Source organism: Orbicella faveolata, unplaced genomic scaffold (genome assembly GCF_042242905.1).
Source record: "Orbicella faveolata isolate gen_17 unplaced genomic scaffold, um_ofav_v1 contig_25, whole genome shotgun sequence".
NCBI classification, from domain to species: Eukaryota; Metazoa; Cnidaria; class Anthozoa; order Scleractinia; family Merulinidae; genus Orbicella; species Orbicella faveolata.
Genome location: NW_028301553.1, coordinates 23,979,753 through 24,001,771, shown reverse-complemented (window position 1 = coordinate 24,001,771; position 22,019 = coordinate 23,979,753). Strand labels below are relative to the sequence as shown.

The window sequence follows — 22,019 nt, the reverse complement described above, 5'->3', positions numbered from 1 at the left end:
ACGCATTAAGACCTCAAGTCAGTGGCATCAACATTTTCACTGTTTACAGACGATTCATTTTCCAAGTTGAGTGGCTCATTGCCACTTTGATTAAAGAACGCTCTAGATCGCAAACTGGGCATCCTTGTTTGGCAGATTGATTAATAAACGTCAGATTTTAGAGTTGTGGCCTTAAAATCACGGTATTTTGGAGCATGTTACTTAATTAAGGATTATTACGTACGGTTCGTAATTGACGTTCTCGAGACTACTCACACAAAAATGATCTTCTGATACTCTTGGGTTCAAACCATTACGTTTATTCAAAATTTCGTCTTACATGTACATCCTTGCTGTATATTAAATCTCTGGATTCTAAACCAGGGAGTTCAATTAAAGCCTAACCTTTGCCAAGAAAGCTTTGGAATAACTGCTTCGATATATCAAGCTAAAAAACTCATGGGCCTAGATAAGCTTAAAGGTTTTACAAATGTTTTTAAAAACTGAGAATTCTTAAAAACTTGGTTAGAACACTGATGCTTGAGCGAAGTGCAGTGCTTTTACGACCATGTCAAAATTGCGAGTCTAGAACATACATATACGACTACGAAACACTACAGACAGATCAAGTTAGCAGACAGATTAGACCGTTTTAGCACACCAACGCTGAGAAGGCATTGGCCATTTCTGCATGGTGGTTGATTTTGTTGTTCCCACAAAAAGTCTATGGATATACGCCCGGTTCAAAACAGGATACAAATCTAACTCGCGTGCTTCTTGAAGGAAGCATACAGCTAAACCACTCTAATATCATACTGCCCTTCCCCTTTGATGGTATAGAAGAGGAAGGAATGCTCATTCTTAATTTGTTCATTGTTTCTTAATCTAACAAAGTTTAGAAAAATACGTTCAAATATCATGCATCTTCTACTTAATTATACTATTTACTGGCTACATGAAACTAGTACTATCTAAAAAATCAATTTTGCATCATACTCTTGCTGTCAGAATATGCAAACGATAACACGATGCACATCTCTATGATCTAGAACATCAAATCTTCCACATTCTCATAGAGTTTCTTGTCATAATCTTTCAAGTTGATGAACCTCTGTGAAAAATAAGATTGAAGTCACTAAATGGGTCACTTCAGAGTGTTTTAGTACTTTTTAAATTATATTCCAAACTCGCTAAAAATATCAACTTTTTCGAAAATAAGTTTACAAAAAAACTAACGGCAGCAAACTTTGATCGAGAAATGCCTTTGTACTGTGTGTGGCTTTTAGTTTGAAAACAAACAAAAGTATGACTGCATTCGCTTATTTTTCAAACAGTTATAGCTTATGTGAAATAATAATTACCATGTCATGATAAGCATATATTTTTTCGATTAACTTGAAAAATCACTCATGTCGTCGGCAAGGGCAGTGCCACTGAATAAAGGAATGGAGAATTTTGAGAAGAGAGAGCGGATGTTCACAGGCTACCTGGTACTGGTTCTCCATTTCCTTCAATTCGTCTCTAAGATTTTCAAACGTTGGACGATCATCAGGATCTTCTCGCCAGCAGTCTTGCATAATCTTGTAACTGCAAAATGATACTGATTAAAAGAGATTCCTGCAATCACGCATATGTAATTTTATGGAAAAAGTCAATATGAATAACCAGAGAAGGACTGAACCCATTAGCTATCAAAGCTTTGATAAAAGCTTTTCAATTTGGTTACACCACGGCTACGTAAGCCCCAAATTACTTACAGAGTCTCATCCACATGGCTTGGTTTAGGCATCCTGTAGCCACGATTAAGGATATCTGCCATTTTTCTGACATCCATTAGCGGGTAAGGCGAGCCACCTAGACAGAGGCAAAGAACACCCAGCTAGAGTCAGGCTTCGTGAATTCCTATGCGATAACTGTCACCAAACCTAAATTAACCAGTAGAATACAATTATAGTGGAACCCAGCCTTACGGTCACCTCGTTAGCACGCCCACACACCATCTTATAAGAAGACCGCGTTAATGCGGCCACCCCTTCCATACGGGCAACGGCCACATTCTAAAATCCCAACCTTGATAACCTTTTTCCATCGTTAATATTGTATGTACTGATTGAGGGTTCTTTTCTTTTAACTATATCTGCCTTCCAGAAGCGTCATTAAGAACAATTGGTTAAAAGTGCGATATGACTGGGAGCTGGTCACGTTGTGAGTTCGTAATATACCCGTAGATGGAGAAGAATGCAAATAAAATGAATATATGTAGATCATATATCTGAACTGCAGCGAAAGATAAATCGTGTCTTCATGTGATATATCCGTTAAGACCTCACACAATTTAGAACAATCAAATTTTCATGGCCCGTCGGTGATCATACTAGCGGGGTAATAAACATAACAATCTGTTTACTAAAAAACCTGGTGCCACAATACAACAGTGAAACATACCTATGGTAAAGATCTCGTAAAGTACAATTCCAAAACTCCACCTATGTTTCAAAACCAAAACAATGGTTGTAAATATATACAAAGCTGTGGACTATGATTCGCGAGTCGTCTATTTAAGCAAAAGACCACCCTTTCTATGGGTTTACTGGCGCAATAAACCACGCGGGATGTTGGTAGAACACGAGAAAAGCTTGTGAATCACGAGCCGTTAGGCGAGTGATTGACAAGCTTTTCGAGTGTTCTCCCAACATCCCAAGTGGTTTATTGCGCCGGTAAACCCATAGAAAGTGTGGTCTATCGCTTTTATGAAATAAGTATGGAAAAAGTCTGTCAATGAGAGGAACATTTATTGTATTTTCGTGATCAAGTTGCTTATTCTCATCCAATTCATGAGATGACGCGACAAACCAATCACAGCGACTGGAAGAATGAAAGCACAGTCTCCGCGCCGGACACGAAAGCCGCAGAGCAAAGCGGCGAAAAAATTTCACGCTAAGAAAGTTTTAAGAAAGGAAAGGAAACGATTATCGGTGAAAGGCAAAAAGTATATTAATTAACTCAAAGTATTTTGACGGGGAAAAACAAGGATTCGTTGGTGGAATCGGTCATCACGAAAGTAAAAGGCTGCACGAAAATTGTGCAAGTAGTCCAAACTTTATATGCTTGGCGAAGTGATTCAACGCTGTGTTTAACGACAACTTTCAAAAGTTCTGCGAATGGAATAAAGGTTAGTTTCAGAAACGCTGCTTCCGAAATTTAGTCAGATTTTATTTACTTATGCTGAAGGATATGAAGTCTGTGTTTCTCTGTATTTTGCTAAATAAAAACTATTGCTTGAAAGCTAAGCTTATGGAAACCAAATTCGTTTATCGTGTTATGCGTGCATGCATTGGGTTTCAACTCAAAATTTCTGATAGAGATCAATCTTTCCCCTGCTTTTTTGACAACCTAAATTGATCAGTCAAGCCCAGCTAACTTCGTCCTCCACAGACCGTGGAAAGCAGCCGAAAAAAGGGTTTAAAACTTCTTTAATTTTAATCTCAAGCGCAACCGGAGTCGGCGTAAAATTTTTGCCCTGGAAAAAAAGATAAAGCTTTATATGACGACCAACTTCTGGTCCTTTTTTTCCTTGCAAATTTCCATGTATATGATGAATGGAAAGATATTCGTATTATTGATATCTCAGCCAGTGAAAGGCACAACTGTTTATTACATTTGAGATCGCTAGAGTTCCGAGTTCTCTAGTTACCGCGTAGAGCTGCCATGGATCGGGAACCGTGGTTTAGCGGTACAATACAACATAGGTTTGGCAACTCTTTTGACCAATCAGAGCGTGCGTAGTATCTCAGTTGTTTTGTAAAGTTCAATAATGTCTAACGAAATACAAATGAATCGTAATCCATACTTTGACAGTGTTCATTGTTTTTGTCTCTCTCTGTTTTTACTCACACATCACTTTTTGTAGTGTATCGTCCAAACAAGAGTGCTTCATAAGCAGTCCATTTAACTGGGAGTCGGCTCTTTAAAATCAGAGAAAAATAAAGAAAAACGAGTGAGTACAGAAGCTAGAGGAGAAGTCCTAAAGCTTCTCAAAAATTAATATGAGAGAAAGCTGCATGTAGCAGGAACCTTTGTCTTCCTTTCGTAGATGTTTTCCTGGTTCACGTCTCTGACCATTCCAAAGTCGGTTACTTTGCAAGTTTCCTTTTCCCCAACCAAGACGTTACGAGCGGCAAGGTCGCGGTGAATGATCTGAGAAAGACAATAATTTCATTTGCCATCGTAGAGCTGAAAAATTCTGCGCATTCTGAAAGTCCTTCGTAGTTGTACATACAATTTAACACATCTTCCCGGGTTCTGTGGTTTTTCATTCCTGAACAAGAATAAACACTTCTAAATTCGACCTGAAACTAGTGAAAGTGACACTACTCACTGCTTTTTTTCATAACTTACATTTCTTGAAGACAAATAACGCATCCCGTCAGCTACCTGCCAGGAAAACTTGATTAACTGCTGTGACGTCAGACTTGTTTTCGGCTTGACATCCGGATCTTTGAAATACGTGTCATTCAATCCACGGCTCTTTCTTAGGTAACCCAAGAGATCACCATACGGGACATATTCAATAATGACAAGCAAAGGATCTACGACACCAACAAGGCCAAATTGAAAATATACTTCAGCTAATTTGATCCGTACTTGGAAAGTATATTATTAAACACGGATATTTATAATTATCTTTTTCGTATTAATGATTCATACAAAAACTAACAAATTAACAAACCCTTTGTGATTGTTTAAAAACTGTCATACGAAATTTTTCAGGGCAAATGTGATTCCAAAGCACCAACTCATATTTAGCTCTTATTAACCGAGCAGGAGGTCTGTATGGGAGAATCTTGTGTGAGGTCGTGAGTACAGACCGAACGTAGTAAGGTCTGTACACACGACCGAGGTCAAGACTCTCCCATACAGACCGACTGAACTCGATTAATAAGATCTTTATTATATGGCAAACAAGAAACAAATAATTCGTTTAATGTAACTGGTTTGTGCTAGCTGACATTTTGCTTGCGAACGGCGATGAGCTCAATTTCAATCTGCCAAAGTTTGCTTGTCCTCTTTACTTTTTTTTAATCAGGCTTTTTGTCATTTCCACTAATATTTGTAGAAGAAAATAGTCAATATTTTTGTATTTTAGGTTGACACTTTTTCACCCAAAATGTAACCGGTCTAGATGGGAAAATCTAGACCGCGGTCAATATCGATTTAAGCCAATCAATTTCGAGAATTCGGTAGTTCCCAGTCCTTTTGAGACACAGCCATATAATAATAATTAATCCTCGATGAATACAGTCAGTCCATAACAGGGTTCACCTAATTAGTAGGTACTTTTTTATACTGCTTGATGGAAAGAGCGTTATGACCTACCCACAATGACCTATGGGCCGTTATGGGTTGATAGCTGGGTTGATAGCTGGGTTGACAACCAGTTATCAACCCCAAAGCGCTTAATCTGGAATCCAATACACAGACGATTTGGTCACACTATGTTGCAAAACTATTTTGTATAACAAAGGATCTTTGTGATATAATTTACCAGATTCAGTGACACACCCCAGTAGCTTGACAACGTAAGGATGAGGCTTGAGTGTCTTCATCAGTTCAAGTTCTGACAACAAGTCTTTTCTTTCCGTCTCAGTAGCGTCATCTAGAATATATAAGTTTACCCACAGCTCAAAATTAACCAGGAAAGTGCATTCTTGTCTATTATTATGTAGTACACAGAAAGTACCTTTTAACATTTTGATCGCCACTGTAATTGTTCCTTCTCTCCCTCGAAGCTGAGAAGCTTTTCCTTGCGCCACTTGTCCAAAAGCACCCTTACCTATTATCTTTTCAGTGACTATATTTTCTCTAGGAACTTCCCATGAACGCGTTCCAGGGTGCAGTGGAGCATTTTCATTTAATTCTGAATTAGGTGATATTTCTGGGCCTGTTCCTCCCGACGACTGTACAACTTCCACTAAGGCCATGCAGTGCCTGGCACCATGATGGTTAGTAGTGTTAACGTTTTCATTGCTTCCTTCAATTTCCATTCCCTCGTTCTGAGTGTGAAAGGAAAAATCACACTTTGCTTAGTCCTATGGGTGAGGGGAGGGAGAGGGTGTGTTAGTTGTGTGTGCGTGTGTGCGTGTGTGCGTGCGTGCGTGCGTGCGTGTGTGTGTGTCTGTGTGTGTGTGTGTGGGGGGGGGGGGGGGGAACAAAGGCTTCTAAGCAGAGTTTTCACCTGCACGGTATACAAAATACCGAAAAGCTCCCTTGGGAAGTGTTAACTCAATTTGTATTGCATTGCATTGCAATTCATTGTATTGTAATCTATTACTCGGGAGCGGTGAAGCCGTGAGAGAACTTGACTCTTCACCAATCTCCTCGTGGCCTCGCCACTGATGTTTGCCGCCAAAAAAAAAAGCCCTCGCACTATAAATTGCAACAAACGTTAACAAGGCGTTGTAGTGAATTTTGAGTAATCCATCTGATATATTTAAGGCCTATTGACTGCCACTTTGAGAATTTCGTGTTGCACCTAGTTTTAACTTCAAACTTACAAGATGAGCTCCCCTTTCCCCCAGAGCAGTTTCATCCAGTCTAGAATAAAATAGCAATTCCAAAATCAGGTAAATCAACTTGATTTTAAAATCGTTAGAGAAAGCAGGTCAGAATGGCACAGTAAACGTTACGAGAAAGCGCACTTCCAGCGAGCGACCCGGCATCCAGTGTGTATTGGGTTTGTTGAAGGTTCTTATCCTTTCTCAGAGGGTTCTCCCCCGGGTTCTCTAGTTCCATCTGGAAGCAGCGGAAGGAGAGCCACTATCTGCATATCTCACTGCTAAATCCCGTTTTTGATAAGTCGGAGCAGTAACAACCAGTTATGTGCACGGAAGCAGGCTTCTTAACGACGGGAAACTACTGTAACTACCGTCCTTCTAAAAGCAGTAATGGGGTTTTGGTCTGAAAACGCCAGCATAGTACAGTATGACGCGTAACTACGAAATCTGCTCATATTTCGTCACCATGCCATAACAAACATCATTTAATGGTCGTGTATGCGTCATAGCCGTTGTTACATGCAGGTAATCTAATTCGGGTAATTTAGGTAATTGTACAAAGGTAACCTATGGTAACCATGCTTCTGTTAGAAAATATTATTAACGACTAGAGGTACATTTTGGGATTTTATACCTTTTGAAGCACCTTTCTTTTGTTTCTCAACCAATGCCATTGCCGAAACGGAAACAAATTAGTAAAATGTGTTTATTAATAAGTAATCCTAGTAGATAAAGTAGACTTACCGAAAATGGCCTTGACCTAAGAAGTGTAAAATAGTAACAACTGTTTAATCATGACAAATCTCCAGGATTATACAAGGTACTTTACTATCAGCCTGCGCAGAATCTGCCTCAAATGTGGCAACAAATGCCAAGCTTTAAGATCATTTAAAAAAAGAAACCGGTTTTTAGAGAATTGCAAGGATTTTGGTTTCTCTTTGGCGTCTTCTAGTAAACCTTACTTAAATCCTGAGCAGAGAATTTAGATTAAACTGCCACCCAGTTTACTAATATGTCGGCAGCTTCTCTTCGGCTAAGGAGCTATAGCAAATATGGGCGTCACAGTAAACTATGAGTTTTACTTACGTTGTCGACGCTTCAGTATCATGTAGGTAATAAAAACAGTTACAATCAGGGCGAGAATTCCGATAACTGTTCCATATATAGCGTCTGAATTGAATTCTGCTGGTTCAGATGGAACCGGCGATGTAAAATCTAAATCTGGAAAAATATGAACCAACACATTTGATCTGAGAATATGTAGCAAAAGCTGTAATGGTTGGCAAAATATTCATGATTTCAGTCACTTCTTGTGTTAGTCTTCCCACACTCATTTTATCCTTTCTTTCTTTATTTATTTATTTGTAAACGAGAAGTAAATATCACGTGGTTTCTACTTGGCGTATAGCGAGGTCAGAACACTGGGTCCACCATATAGTGTTTCTGTGCAGCTGCCTCTACCCTTCTCAAAAAACAAAGAGAAAAATACCAGAGGAAATGAGTGGGTACATTTGATCTTTGAACAAGAAGCTTAGGAGAGCACACGGGCAGTACCACAACTTTGTCAGAGAGCTTTGAGAAAAACTGATAGAATGATACACTGATTTAGACACAACGAAATTCAGGAATTTCAATGCTAGATGACTGTTCCTGCTACCTCAGCGTTGAAAGAAACAAAATACACCGCAACAAATGAAAGCGGGACAGCCGAAAGAAAGCTGCCTTTCAGAGCAAGGCGATTGGTCAAGTCCTCGCTCCGAAAGAGAAGAAGCCCCCCTATCCGATTAAATGTCATCTGTGCAACGCATGCGTGTTACGTCGGGTATATACAAACCGACATTTACACCAACGGATCAGCGAACACAAATACTCAGCAATCCCACAAGAGGACTATGCACAAACGAAATCTGCTTTAAAAGCAAACATTCTTTTTATTATTCTGAAGAAATGCAGATCGAGGTTTGATTGTGTATATTTTGAGGTGCTACTACGTTATTAAGGAACAGAACCCTGTGTAAACAAAACAAAACAAAAAAAACTCCAACCGTGCCAAACTTTTTACGTGATTCTTTGCATTCGAATATTTATTGTATTATTTTTCATCAGTTTTTAGCATTTGCATCCCTTAAGAAATCTTAGTTTATATTTATATTCGTACCTATTTGTATTTACTTTGATTTGATAATGACAAGTAAACTTCGAAACACCTTAAATAATCAACTTTCATTAAGAGAACAACCTATGATTTAACTACAGTTAAAATACTTAAGAGCAATTCTCCAGGAAAGTGAAGTAAAGTTGGAAATGAAAAATTTTAACCCCCCCCCCCCCGGTCAATTTTTGTGTGGAGGTAGGTTACCTTGGGGATAAACAAAAACAACCATATTTGGATTAACAGACGTATCGTTGCCATGGTAACCGCACTAGATGACCTCGGCCTCTGGACCATGTTTTGAGCAAAAGTTCCACTCTCAAAAAATAAAAGTAAACGAGTCTGGTTCTCGGGTGCATGTGAACCAATTCAAATGAAATTCATAAAGATGGCAGACCCAGTCTCCCAGTTTATAAAATTCGCCGTTAAAATATTTTGGGTTTTATAAACAAGAAGAAAATGCTCGTCTTACTATGTTCCCTGTCAGCCATTTAGACAAGAGGGAAAATCAAGCACAAACATATTCGTGATTTCTCCGAAAGTACTCTTTCCACATAAACCAAATTAACAGCAGAGATTACACAGATATTGACGTTTTTAAATATCATAAAATCAATTTGGGGAGAACTATATTCTGGCCATGGGTGCTGAAGACACCTGGGGCAAATTGCAAAAAATAGCAAAATTTGTAATTTCGAGGGCTCTAGTGTTTGGCTCAAACAGGCTTCAGAGAGAGAAAATCAGCTTCAAAAGTATCTTTTATCATCTTGTCTGTCACCTACATTTAGTTAATAAGGTTTTGGCCAAGGAATTTGATGAAATATAAATTGATACAAAACCTACCTTGAAGGTTTTGGAATTTCTTCAGGATGCTTTCGTCGCGTGGTTCTCTCCAGTGTCTCTCCTTCGCTCGCTCCATTTTCTTGACCAAAATCTAGCGCAGACTCTAACCTAACGGTTACTCTCATCGAATATCCAGTTTGCCGTGTTTCACACCAGAGAAGATGATACAAGTAGCCCGCATACACTCGACAAAGAGTAGTTGACAAGGTCAAAACATGGTTGTGATACTTGCGATTTCTGCCGTTGAGCACCTAAATTCATCAATATCATCCAACCAGGAAGTAAAATCAATGTGTCGAGATCAATGTACAAAGCAAATGTATGCCTTTGAACAATCCAAAGTAACGTCTTTGGCTAAAATCGAGTGAGATATTGCGACAGTTGAAAAGTCAAGAATGGTGAATAAACTGAACGCGTGGGCCGGAAGTCTGAGAAGCACGACTGCTGAGCGGAAGTAACAGAATGTAATGGGATATAACTCCGGATGTAAGTGTAATGATATCCTCTTGTAATGGGGTTGTTTTACAATGGCAATAGTGAAGAAAGCCAAAACAAAACAAAAAAAACGAAAACGGAAAAACTGAATAAAGGCATCAAGGAAAAATTAAACGTTGTGCAATCTCATACCCTGGAAAACTGGGAACAAGGTCGAAGTCTAACTCGGATTCATACGTACCACAGGGCCCCACGTTGAATTTTAGTTTTCTTTGAATGTGTACGAGTGCAATCTTCATTTCTGGCACGCACAGCATGAATTTCTTTTCTTTTCTTTTTTTTTGCATACCTGTATAGACAGACAGAGTTCCAACGTCCAAGAGTTCTTAGAAAAACTAACTTCCTTGTTCTCGTTTAAGCCTGCACATCATTTGTTGTTAACAAAAACCTGAACATATTTTAACACCTGTCAGTACTCCTGGATTTACCATAGCTAAACCAAGAGATGGTAAATGGTATCCTCTCTTATGTAAACTTGATCCAGTGTAGTTAAGCCAATGGACAACGACTACCCCTCATAGTGTAAATAGTTATGTGCATTGCAATAAAAAAAAAAGTTTGTTCTTCTAAGAACTCTTGGACGTTCGAACTCTGTCTGTCTATACAGGTATGTCATTGTAAAACAGCCCCATTACAAGAGGATATCATTACACTTACATCCGGTGTTACATCTCCTTACATTCTGTTACAACCGGTTAGCAGTCGTACTTCTCAAACTTCCGACCTACGCGTTCAGTTTATTCACCATTCTTGGCTTATCGACTATCGCAATATCTGACTCGATTTTAGCCAAAGACATTACCTTGGATTGTTCAAAGGCATGCATTTGCTTTGTACATTGATATCGACACATTGATTTTACTTTCTGGTTGGATAATATTGATAAATTTAGGTGCTCAACGGCAGAAATCGCAAGTATTACGACCATGTTTTGACCTTGTCAACTATTCTCTGTCAAGTGTATGCGGGCTACTTGCATCATCATCTCTGGTGTGAAACACGGCAAACTGGATATTCGATGAGAGTAACCATTAGGTTAGAGTCTGCGCTAGATTTGATCAAGCGAAGGTCGAGCGAAGGAGAGACACTGGAGAGAACCACGCGACGAAAGCATCCTGAAGAAATTCCAAAACCTTCAAGGTAGGTTTTGTATTAATTTATATTTCATCAAATTCGTCGGCCAAAACCTTATTAACTAAATGTAGGTGACAGACAAGATGATAAAAGATACTTTTGAAGCTGATTTTCTCTCTCTGAAGCCTGTTTGAGCCAAACACTAGAGACCCCAAATTACCAATGTTGCATTTTTTTGCAATTTGCCCCAGGTGTCTTCAGCACTCATGGCCAGAATATAGTTCTCCCCAAATTGATTTTATGATATTTAGAAACGTCAATATCTGTGTAATCTCTTCTGCTAATTTGGTTTATGTGGAAAGAGTACTTTCGGAGAAATCACGAATATGGTTGTGCTTGTTTTTCCTTCTTGTCTAAATGGCTGACAGGGAACATAGTAAGACGAGCATTTTCTTCTTGTTTATAAAACCCAAAATATTTCAACGGCAATTTTTTTAAACTGAGAGTCGCTCTACCATCTGTATGAGTTTCATTTTAATTGGTTCGCATGCACCCGAGAACCAGACTAGTTTACTTTTACTTTTTGAGAGTGGAACTTTTGCTCAAAACATGGTCCAGAGGCCAAGGTCACCTAGTACGGTTACCATGGCAACGATAATCTGCCAATCCAAATATGGTTGTTTTTGTTTATCCCCCAAGGTAACCTACCTCCACACAAAAATTGACGGGGGTTAAAATTTTTCATTTCCAACTTTGCTTCACTTTCCTGGGGAATTGCTCTTAACAGTTATTCCATGAGCACGCGGTGGATATGAGATGGTAAATAGCTAACGAGGCCCGTAGGGCCGAGTTGGCTATAACTAATCTCATATCCAACAAGCGCGAGTGGAATAATTGTTTTATTAAATTCTCAACCTTCGGTTTTGCTAAATTTTACTTAAGTTTAACAAAAGACTGGAAAGTGATGTGACTTCCGGGCGCCAAAACGTCCTGATCTCATGATCACATGATACGCGCGCCGCTCTGCTGTGTTTTGAAGGCGGCAAGGAACCAGGCTGACTTCTGTTCAGTTCGAAGTATTCAACCCCTTGTGGCGTTTTTTTGCAGAGAAAGCATTGTGCGTGTCAACTATCGCTGGTTTTCACGTCCCCGTCTTCCAAAAAAGAGGCCGAGGTAGAATGAAGCCATCCTCTGTAACTGGGCAGGATTCAAGCTGTTGGCCGGTCCAAGTTCGCCGCTCTCAAATAGTTTCTTCACCTGCTCTTTCGAGATTGCTTTTTTGTGGACGACGCCAGCTATTTTTCCCGTTTTCCTTTGGTCTTTCACGAAAGCGTCTAAAACTTTATTTGCCTCAGTAAAAGCGGGGTCAGAAATAATGGTAAACGGTTTGTTGTGTGGCGGCGAGCAAAGGAAACGATCAATGGCGGCTCTTAAGGATTTTGTGGATGAGCGTTTCTAAAACGTGCCATCGCTCTTCCTCGCAGACGTGTAAAAACACTTTACACTAACATTCAATTCTTCTTTTGAAATTTCTTTTATTGGTTTCGAAAATGTGGTGCCACCAGGACTAGCAAGCCATTCTGTAACATTAAGGTAATAAATATTGTGGTTGTTACGTTACCTTCTCGAATGCGTAAAATCTTCACGGTCATATTTGAAATATTGCAACTTTTAAGGGAAACTTAACGGATACGTACCGTTAAATAATTTCATCCCGAACTTTGCGGCTTTTTTTGTTGTTTCGTGGACGGCCTTGTCCATAAGTTTTTGTATTTCTTCTGTGGATAGCTCACCGAATCTGCTTTTTTCATCAATTTTTTTTGTCCACGAAACTTGGCTTCCCGCGAAAAATTCTCTGTCGATCGACATTTGCCGCATTCATTTCCATATAAGGTCAAACGCAGGTATAATGGCTGGTAACCGAGATCTGGTGAACCAATCAGAAAGCTAGAATTGCATTATCTGAGGTTGAGAATTTAATAATATTTCTTATTCGAGGTTGAAATATATTTGACGTGAACAACAACTGACCTTTAATAAATCCATCAGTTATTACTTGACTGACTTCAAGGTCACCTAGCTTTCCGTCTTTAGTTACTTCTGATAACAATGCTTTTACCTCGCTTGAACCCACTTGCTGATTAAATGTTAGCTCCATGTCTGCAATGACGCTTCCCTTTCTATAATAACACCGAAAAACAAACAAACAAAGACACTGCATTGTTTGACAGGCAAAGTACGTAAAAGGTACAGAGCAATCCTTTGTTTAGGACACATGGACCAACTAGATAAATCAACCCTTTTTCTTCTAAAATTGAGATATCGGTTGTGGTCAGTTCAAAGCTATTAACTTAAGTTAAGTTAGGACGGAGATACTTCTTGTGGTAAACGTTAATGGCACTGGTGCGACTGCAGAGTCGACTGCGACTTCAACTACTAACTACTGCTACGTCTGACGTCTTTTAACTGAAGACTTACCCGAACAAACTTTAGTTGGTAGTATAGATGTGACCACAGCCATTAACCAAACCACTCTAGTAATATCAGTCCTTAACAGTGTATAAATCACATGGACAACCGGAATACCCCAAGATTCCGTAGCCCCCGTTACTTTCGGATTTAGCAAGCAAAAGGAGCCGCTACTTTCGGCTAGACGTTAGCTACCAAAGTGGTACAACAATATGGGAAACTTCTTGGTTGTAATGAATACTGCCAGGCTCAAAGTAATACAGAAGCTTTCGTTCCATCAGCTCTAAGCTACCTGATGTCTTTAATAAAAGGTATTTTTACGAAAACGATCTTATTGGAATAAGAACGTTCTCTGCTTAAAAATATATTAAAAACATAAGCTTTCGGCTATCAGTCTATAGCCTTTAACAAATGAAAAATGTGGCGGGCAAGCGAAAATATACACGAATGGGGTGCGAAAAATTGAGAATAAAAACAAGCGTGAAAAAAGCAGGGTTTTGCATGTCTCCCTTACATCAGCGGCCTAACCGAGCCCCTCACAAGATTACTCCGCAAGAATGATATCCGAGTTGTCACCAAACCACTTAAAACCCTTCACCAAGAATTCCCGTCACCAAAGTTCAGACAACCCTCAGATTTTCAATGTAATGTTGTTTACAAGATTCCATGTAAAGACTGCCCTTGGAATTACATAGGAGAAACCGGAAGATGCTTCCAAACCCGAAAAAAGGAACATCAACGAAACTTGAAGAACTATTCAAATGGCTCTAATGTTGCCAACCATGCGTGGCAGAACAATCACTCCATTGATTTTGACAATGCTTGTGTCATTGACAAAGGCAATTACCGCGTTCGAAAAACACTAGAATCTTGGCACACAGCAAAAACCGTCGACGCGGATAACAACTCAAAACCGTTGCCTAGGCAATACTCTATTTTATTGTAATCAGGCCTCATTTACTTCTTGCTTTTTTCACGCTTGTTTTCATTCTCAAGTTTTCGCACCCCATTCGTATATATTTTCGCTTGCGCGCCACATTTTTCATTCGTTAAAGGCTATAGACTGATAGCCGAAAGCTTATGTTTTTAATATATTTTTAACCAGAGAACGTTCTTATTCCAATATGTCTTATCCTGGTTACAGTTCTATTTTTACTCGAAAACGATCTTCATGTATAGGAAAAAGTTGTACTGTAAACACCCGTTGAACTAAGTGGGTATATGCTCAATGTAACATTGTTGGTTCCTTAATTACTTGAGTAAATACAAGATTGGTGTTGACAATAAAAACAAATAACTCTTACCTCAGTTTATTCACTTTTGCACTAACGAAACTAGAGTCTTTGACTTCCCCTGTAAACTGAAATAATTTGAAAGCAATAGCACTCTATGTAACACATTGAAGAGTGCCCAGACCACATTTCTTTTCTTATTTTTTCAAATATTCTCACACATCAACCAAATTTAATCCTAGAAGTATACAATATGTTCGTCCCGCTTAGCCATAAAAAAATCCCTGTCGTAGTTCCCACTGGTCTTCTTTATCAAACGTTAAGAAAGGTTACGTTGACTCCTGCTGACAGAACTTGGAAATCAGTTCCAGTTCGGTCGCCGGCAATAAGGCGACCATTTTGAATTCTATTGTTTCAAATAGCAATTATGGGATGCTCAGGGGGCAAATACATCCTAATTTTCCTCTTGAGCATCCCATAATAGCTATCGGAATCAATAGAATGCAAATAATAATAATAATAATAATAATAACTTTATTTACGTGTCAATGAGATTTAGCATTGCTCCTAATTGGGGACACCTAAAAAGAGTTACAATCATCACGAATATGTGCAAATTAAATTTTTAAACATTATAATTGTTTACAAGATAAAAGTCTATCTACCAAAATTAAAGTACAAAAGAGAATAAAGTTACAAATATAGATGACTAAGAATGATGAAAATATTCAAGATGAACACATATGACTTTTGCATCCACTGCTCGCATCAATTAAAATGTTTAAATCCCTTTTCCTAATGTAACTTTTACAATTCTTTGAACTGAATGATTTAATATGATTGGGAAGTCTGGCCCATAGTTTTGGGCCCAAATACGACAGTGAATGTTTTCCATAAGTCACTGTCTCGAGCCGTAGGATCACAAAATCTTCATGACCACTGTATCGCCAAAAAGATTCACTTCAGTTCAGGACCTTTCTCACATCGTTGCCTTTCACAGAAAATTTCATTTTAATTTATGACTGAGAATATTTCTTCATGGTAATGAGAATTATACTAGGGCCGCGAAGCGGCCTGAACTCATAATTCAAATTATATGAACAGATGAAGTGAGAAATATATGAGACAACAAATGGTAGGAATTTCTCATTTAGTGCTTCAAACCACTTTTTAACCCCAACAGAAGGGCAACCCCCCCTGAAGAAATCAATACTAGGGACCTGGGTATACCCACAAGACCCTGGGACCTAGATCTCGTGGTCCCATGATGCTTTGGTGGTTTTTTGACGCCATGGAATAGACAGGCAAAAGAGAGACCCCATAGAAGGGAGGGAAGAAGGGTGGGAAGCTCATATATTTCTCAGTTCATCTGTTCATATAATTTGAATTGTAACTTCAGGCCGCTTCGCAGCCCTAGTATAATTCTCATTGTATTTCACAGACTCCGTTCGAAACATATGAGACAACAAATGGTAGATTTTAACGCTACTACTAAGAGCAATAAAAAAGCTATGGTTACACAGAACAAAACATTTTAATTATATATTATATATATAAATCAGAACTCAACACAAGAATAGCTGAGCTTACATGTAGATCTACTGTGAGGATAAGACCCCAGTAGCAAAGTCTGAAGTAAACAAGGGTTTATAGTAAAATGTTCTGAAAATTGAAGCAGAAGACCAGTCGGCCATTGACATGATAGTCGACAGCGGGACAAATGCATTGGCAGTTGCTGTCGTAGATGCACCACGCACGGAGTGAAATTGACTGTCTATTCCTGCTGCACTCATAAAGGTTCGTAGTCAACGCCCCAACGTTGTACAAGTGACCGGTTTGTGGGGTCGTATAAATGAAATAAACAACTCATCGGGAAGAGAAGAGGGGATAACGGGTCGAACGTTCCTGGATAATTTTAGATATTGTCTAAAACATTCCACTGGACAGAGCTTCTTGTCTTGGTCAAAGCGGGCAAAAAATGCTTCTGCTGGTTTATCCGCACTGCCAGTTTTTCTAGGGACGGTGAGTTTGAAAGACACCCCTTCTGGAAGGATGCTGCAATGTTTGAGATCCAGGTAAGCCAAGGCGGAAATCCGTTCAGGACAAGTTAATGCAAACAGGGTGACTAAATTCACTGAGATAGCTTTAAGTGATAGGGTGCTGTTTTTCCCCAAAGAAATCATGTATTTAATCATAACATCAACATTCCAGGTATGGGAATACCTGGGCTTTGGAGGACATTTATTAAGAGCTCCTTTAAGGAGTCTAGAAACGTAAGGATGCTGACCCACTGAAAAACCGTCTATCTTTGGATGAGTTGACGAAATAGCAGAACGAAGGACGTTAAGTGATCGGTATGCTAAGCCTTCGTTAAAGACTTCTGCCAAGAAAATTAACATGTCACTTATAGATGACAAAAGAGGATCAATTTGGCGTCCAGAACACCAGCAGCACCAACGGTTCCAACTAGACTTGTAGTTTTTGTGTGTGGAGGTACGAGTTGCTGCGATGAGTAGATCGGCAACGTTTGTTAGAATGCTTTCTGCTTAGAAACATCGGTAAAGATGTGAAATACGGCCAAGTGAAGGCGAGGATACATTGGATGAACTCGTTTCAGGTCGGTCTGGTCCGTTAACAGGGTTGGACTGTTCGGTAGCAGCACTGGCTGAGATATTAGAAGTCTCAGCAGAACTGGCCACCAGGGTTGGGCTTGCCAAACTGGGGCAACGAGAATTATTTCCGTTTGGTCGATTTTTACCTTCATCAGGGTTGTGGATATCAGATTGAAGGAGGCGAAGGCATAGCCCCGTAGAGGAGCCCAGTTTATCGTGAAGGCGTCTGTGTGGGTGGCTCCTGGGTCGGGTCTCCAACTGATGTAATCCGCGAGTTGGCTGGTTAGACGACTCGCAAACAGATCCGTCTGACAATTCAGCAGAAAAGGCTGGATGATTGTTGGGTCCAACTTCCACTCGCTCATGTCCTTGAATTCTCTGGACTCCTTGTTTGCTGAGACGTTGTCCCTTCCTGGGAAGTGAGAAGCTATCACAAGGTTGGCTCTTTCCTGACAGCAATCCCAAATCTCTAAGGCCAGAGTCATAAGTTGGGGGGAACGTGTACCACCTTTGTTGTTGATGTAAGCAACGGCGGTCATGTTGTCTAGCTGCAGAGATACGGTTACATGAGACCTGCCTTTGAGAAAGGCTTTTTAAGGCCAAAAAGGACGCCTTTAGCTCTGGATAATTGATGTGTTGGAGAGACTCTTTTTGGGACCATCTGCTATTGATCTGAAGGGATTGATGCACTGCACCCCAACCTTTCTTTGAGGTATCGGTTGTGATGATCATATCTGGCGGAGGAAGATGCACGGGAATGCCATTTGCATTGAGGGTGTGTTTCAACCACCAAGAAAGTTCTACTCTGGCGCTCGGTGACAGGGCAATCAAGGTGTCGTAAGACTCCTGGTTCATTTGTGGGCCCCTTATCAGATCTGATTGTAAGTGATGAAAATGTAGTGGAGCTCACCAAATGGCTGGTCTCGAGGACTCTAACAGAGCTATTAAACTTGCTGGGTTTTGCAATGTGATACTTCGAGAAACGAGCAGGCGGCGACAACAGTCTAGAATTTTATCGCTTTTTTCTGCTGGGAGTGATATCATCATGCACATTGAGTCTATTTGGAAACCCAGGAAGGTTATCACTTGTGTTGGAATCAGTAATGATTTCTTGAGGTTTATTGTAAAACCTAGGGACTGAAGGAGAGTCACTACCGGCGGAGTATTTTTTTACAGCTTCCTCCGCTGTTGCAGCCAAAAGAAGAAAGTCGTCCAGGTATATAAGGACTTGAATGGCCTTCTTCCTCAGGAATGCGGCAACAGGTTTTAGAACTTTCGTAAAAATTCTGGGTCCTTAACACAGGCCGAATGGAAGAGCTTAGAACTGGTAACGTGTTCCCTTCCAAATGAAGCGAAGGAACTTTCGGGAAGACTCGTGGACAGGCACAGAAAGGTAAGCATCTTTTAAATCTATATTTGTCATAAAATCTCCTGGTAAAAGCAACGTCATTAGGCAACTGAGGTTTTCCATCTGGAAATGCTCGTCTACAATGAACTTGTTCACAGAATTTAGGTCTATCACCGGACGCATAGATCCTCCTTTTTGGGTACAAGAAACAGGCGGCTGTAAAAACCGTCTCTGGTAAAAGGGGTTTTTTGTATGGCCCCTTTTTACAATAACTCGCTCACTTCCTGGAGATTAGGAGTGCCACCTGACCCGATGCTTGGGTAAATGGTGGAGACATTTGAAAAGGAGTTTTGAGGAACATATCTTGTAACCTGAAACAATTGAGAGAATCTGTGTGTCCGATGTTAGGGTTCTCCAAGACATTATGCACTCTGAGAGTCTGGCTGACGTCCCTGGTGAGGGGGACGAAAAAGCCCATTTTTTGATCGAGGCCCTTGGTAATTTGACTGAGATTTAGATGGGTTTGAATACCCAATGATTGTTACTTGTTAAAGGTGTCTCCTCGATGTTTGCTTTGAGAATGGGAACTATTACTACGTTTAGAAAAGGATTTCCCTGTAGTTTGTGCCAAATTTTTCGTGAGGCCTCTTGAAAACTCGACCTGTTTTGAGGCCAGGGAGGGGAAATCATCTCCAAATAGCTATGATTTTGCATTAGGCAGAGGTAATTCTGCGAGGTTTGTCCACGAACGGTTTATGGTGGCTAGGACTCTCTGTCGTCTAAGGATAGACAGCTGAGCATTGGCTGAGCCTAAAAGGCAAAGAGCATGCTCCAAAGCTGCTTTAATTTCCTCATAAGTTGGAGCTGAATCATTTTCGATACAATCATGAACGCCACAAAGTGGGCCTGTGGCATTTAGGAAAGCATGCTCAACATTAAACATTGCCTTGTCCCTTTCTTGTACAAACGTTTTCACTCTAAATGGTCCTTGATTCAACAATTGCTGATCGAGTTTTGGAGCAGAGAGTGCATCCACTTCAGGAGTTGCCCAGTAATCCATAATAACCAGAGATTGCAGGTAAGATAATTTTCTCCGAAAGTTGGTATCCAGAAACTTGGAGAAAGAGGCTGCTGGTTTCCAGGAGGTTGACTTGGCAACTGGGTCGAACAGCCCATGAGCATCACTACATTTCGCTGAGTTTTCAGCTTCGTCAGATGTCTTACCAGACTCTCTTGGTGCCTTAGTAGGTGCTGCGGGTGCCTGAATAGGCGCTACGGGTGCCTTAATAGGCTTTACGGGTGCCCCAACGGACGTAGTAGCAGTCTTAAAAGACCCTTCGGTCGCCAAAGGTTCACTTTTCTCCAAGCCTGATGTTTCACCAGCCATAAATGGTAAGCATCGTTGTCAGTATCTGCAATAGTTTCTGGCTGATTTGCTTGGGACTCTACCGAATCTATTCGGTTGAAAAGACGTTCAATAGACTGAAAATTATTTTGAAGGGAATCGTTTTTGTCCTTACGCCGTTTCTACAGGGACCCTTCATGATGTACGTCAGGCGACAAAACAGAGTTTTGGCAGGAAGATGGTGACTGGGAACGATTCCTCTTACGCGACTTGTGTCTTCTGTGGGACATGTTCAGCGGTTTTAAATATCCTGAAAAGCGACAAATATCACCAAAAAGAAACCTACTGTGTAAAAACACAGAAGTATAGTCTAAAATACGGCAAGGCAGGGTAAGGCAAAAGCAAAATACTTCCTGAATGGATTGAAGCACGAGGAAAAAAGCCACCGAAGCATCATGGGACCACGAGATCTAGGTCCCAGGGCCTCGTGGGTATACCCAGGCTCCTAGTATTGTTTTCTTTAGCGGGGTTCGCCCTTCTGTTGGCGTTAAAAAGTGGTTTGAAGCACTAACTGGGAAATTCCTACCATTTGTTCTCATATATTTCGAACAGAGTCTGTGAAATATAATTAGCTGGGAGCCGCTAAACTTATTATAAATAGTAATAATATTACTTTATCAGCCGTATAATGAGTAGTGCCATGAAAGATCAAGCCAGTAATGATTTACACAACTCGTGATTTCTGAAAATTCCATCTAGTTTCACTCACCTGAGGGTTCGAGCAGTCTTAAAAGAAATCAGTTTCAAATACATTCCTAAGATCAATCGTTAATTAATACAACTAATTAAAAGGTTGTCTCCAAATCATAAATAAAAATCTCTTACAGCATCCTCTATTAGTTTGACAAGCGTTTCCGTTGTTGGATTCTCCAAGTCTTCATACTCTGGCTCATATTCTAGATTGTTGAACTCAATTCCAACAGCAAGAGTATTCTTTAACTCTTCTGTTAACAAGAACAAGAGCAAGCCCTGTAAGCAAAGTTAGCCCTGGAAAAACTTTATTCGGGACAGGCACATACGGACAGTATGTATATATGTAGACGTGCAAGTGCAGAGACAGTGATAAAGATGAAAACTCAGATATGGAGCATATATTAACTGAAATTTTGTTTCTCATTAAAACAAATCTTCTAGTCTCAAAATATTTGCAATCATAAGAAAATGTTTTGAAATATATTTGCCAATCTGTATGTGAATCTTTTCGGCTCATGGGTGTCTTTCGGAGAACTTTGCACTAATTCTGGAGCTGTAATTAAAGAATTAAACAAAAACAAACAGGGTATCGTCAAAGCTTTTCCTTGTTTCATACCAAGGTATAGATAATTATGGCTACCACCAATGAGACCGTCAAACATACATGAATAAACTTGTGTATCAGTTTTGTGAGCATTTGAATTCAATAAAAACTCCATAAGAACTAAAGACTTTAGATAACGTACCCTGTGCTTCACAATTTCTTCCTGTCTTTCCTTTTTCGCAAAGACAGAGATATTGTCCAAACTGACGACAGGATTTCCCACCAGAACATCTTTCCGCACACAATCCACCTATTAAAATAAGGCAAATTTAAATCCATTAAAGAAACACATACACATTTATAACATTTTAACACAATGAAGTTAAGAAAACACACATTGCAAAAATGGTTCCCTGTTTTGCATGTTTAGATTCATCCCAAAATTAAAATAAATTGAAGTTTAACGTTTACAACGGCAATGGAGTTACTTTCCAGACAGCTTTCAGAGATCTGCCAAACATTAAATAATAACTGTGTGACAAGATGCATTTACGAAGGTCCGTTACCTCAATCCTGGTCTTATTCTCCATGCAAAAAGGAGGATAAAAAACTATCAAAC

General features: G+C 39.8%; 3 protein-coding genes and 1 pseudogene across 3 annotated transcripts in view; all 4 read right to left on the bottom strand.

Moving 5' to 3' along the window:
• Positions 1-1,367: 1,367 nt before the first annotated feature.
• Positions 1,368-21,662, bottom strand: LOC110053035 (proto-oncogene tyrosine-protein kinase receptor Ret-like). The gene is made up of 14 exons (XM_089294341.1): positions 21,603-21,662; positions 20,989-21,107; positions 14,871-14,926; positions 13,129-13,277; positions 7,620-7,754; positions 7,278-7,293; positions 6,534-6,573; positions 5,525-6,032; positions 4,378-4,568; positions 4,054-4,176; positions 3,874-3,944; positions 2,425-2,465; positions 1,737-1,833; positions 1,368-1,566 (listed from the first exon to the last, which is right to left on the bottom strand). The coding sequence occupies exons 4-14, from the start codon at positions 13,253-13,255 to the stop codon at positions 1,383-1,385; spliced, it is 1,533 nt and encodes a 510-aa protein (XP_089150467.1). The 5' UTR covers positions 13,256-13,277; positions 14,871-14,926; positions 20,989-21,107; positions 21,603-21,662; the 3' UTR covers positions 1,368-1,382.
• LOC149109560 (uncharacterized) lies at positions 17,577-18,342 on the bottom strand (annotated as a pseudogene).
• On the bottom strand, positions 19,300-20,145 carry LOC110046027 (uncharacterized). Its single transcript, XM_089294651.1, has one exon. The coding sequence runs from the start codon at positions 20,143-20,145 to the stop codon at positions 19,459-19,461; it is 687 nt and encodes a 228-aa protein (XP_089150777.1). The 3' UTR covers positions 19,300-19,458.
• The window catches only part of LOC110052976 (hemicentin-1-like), a gene marked incomplete at its 5' end in the record, with an annotated part of 49,611 nt that continues 49,012 nt past the window's right edge, over positions 21,421-22,019 (bottom strand). The window contains one exon of the mRNA XM_089294650.1: positions 21,421-21,710. Within this exon, the coding sequence (XP_089150776.1) occupies positions 21,538-21,710 (173 nt within the window). The remainder of the gene's footprint in view (positions 21,711-22,019) is intronic.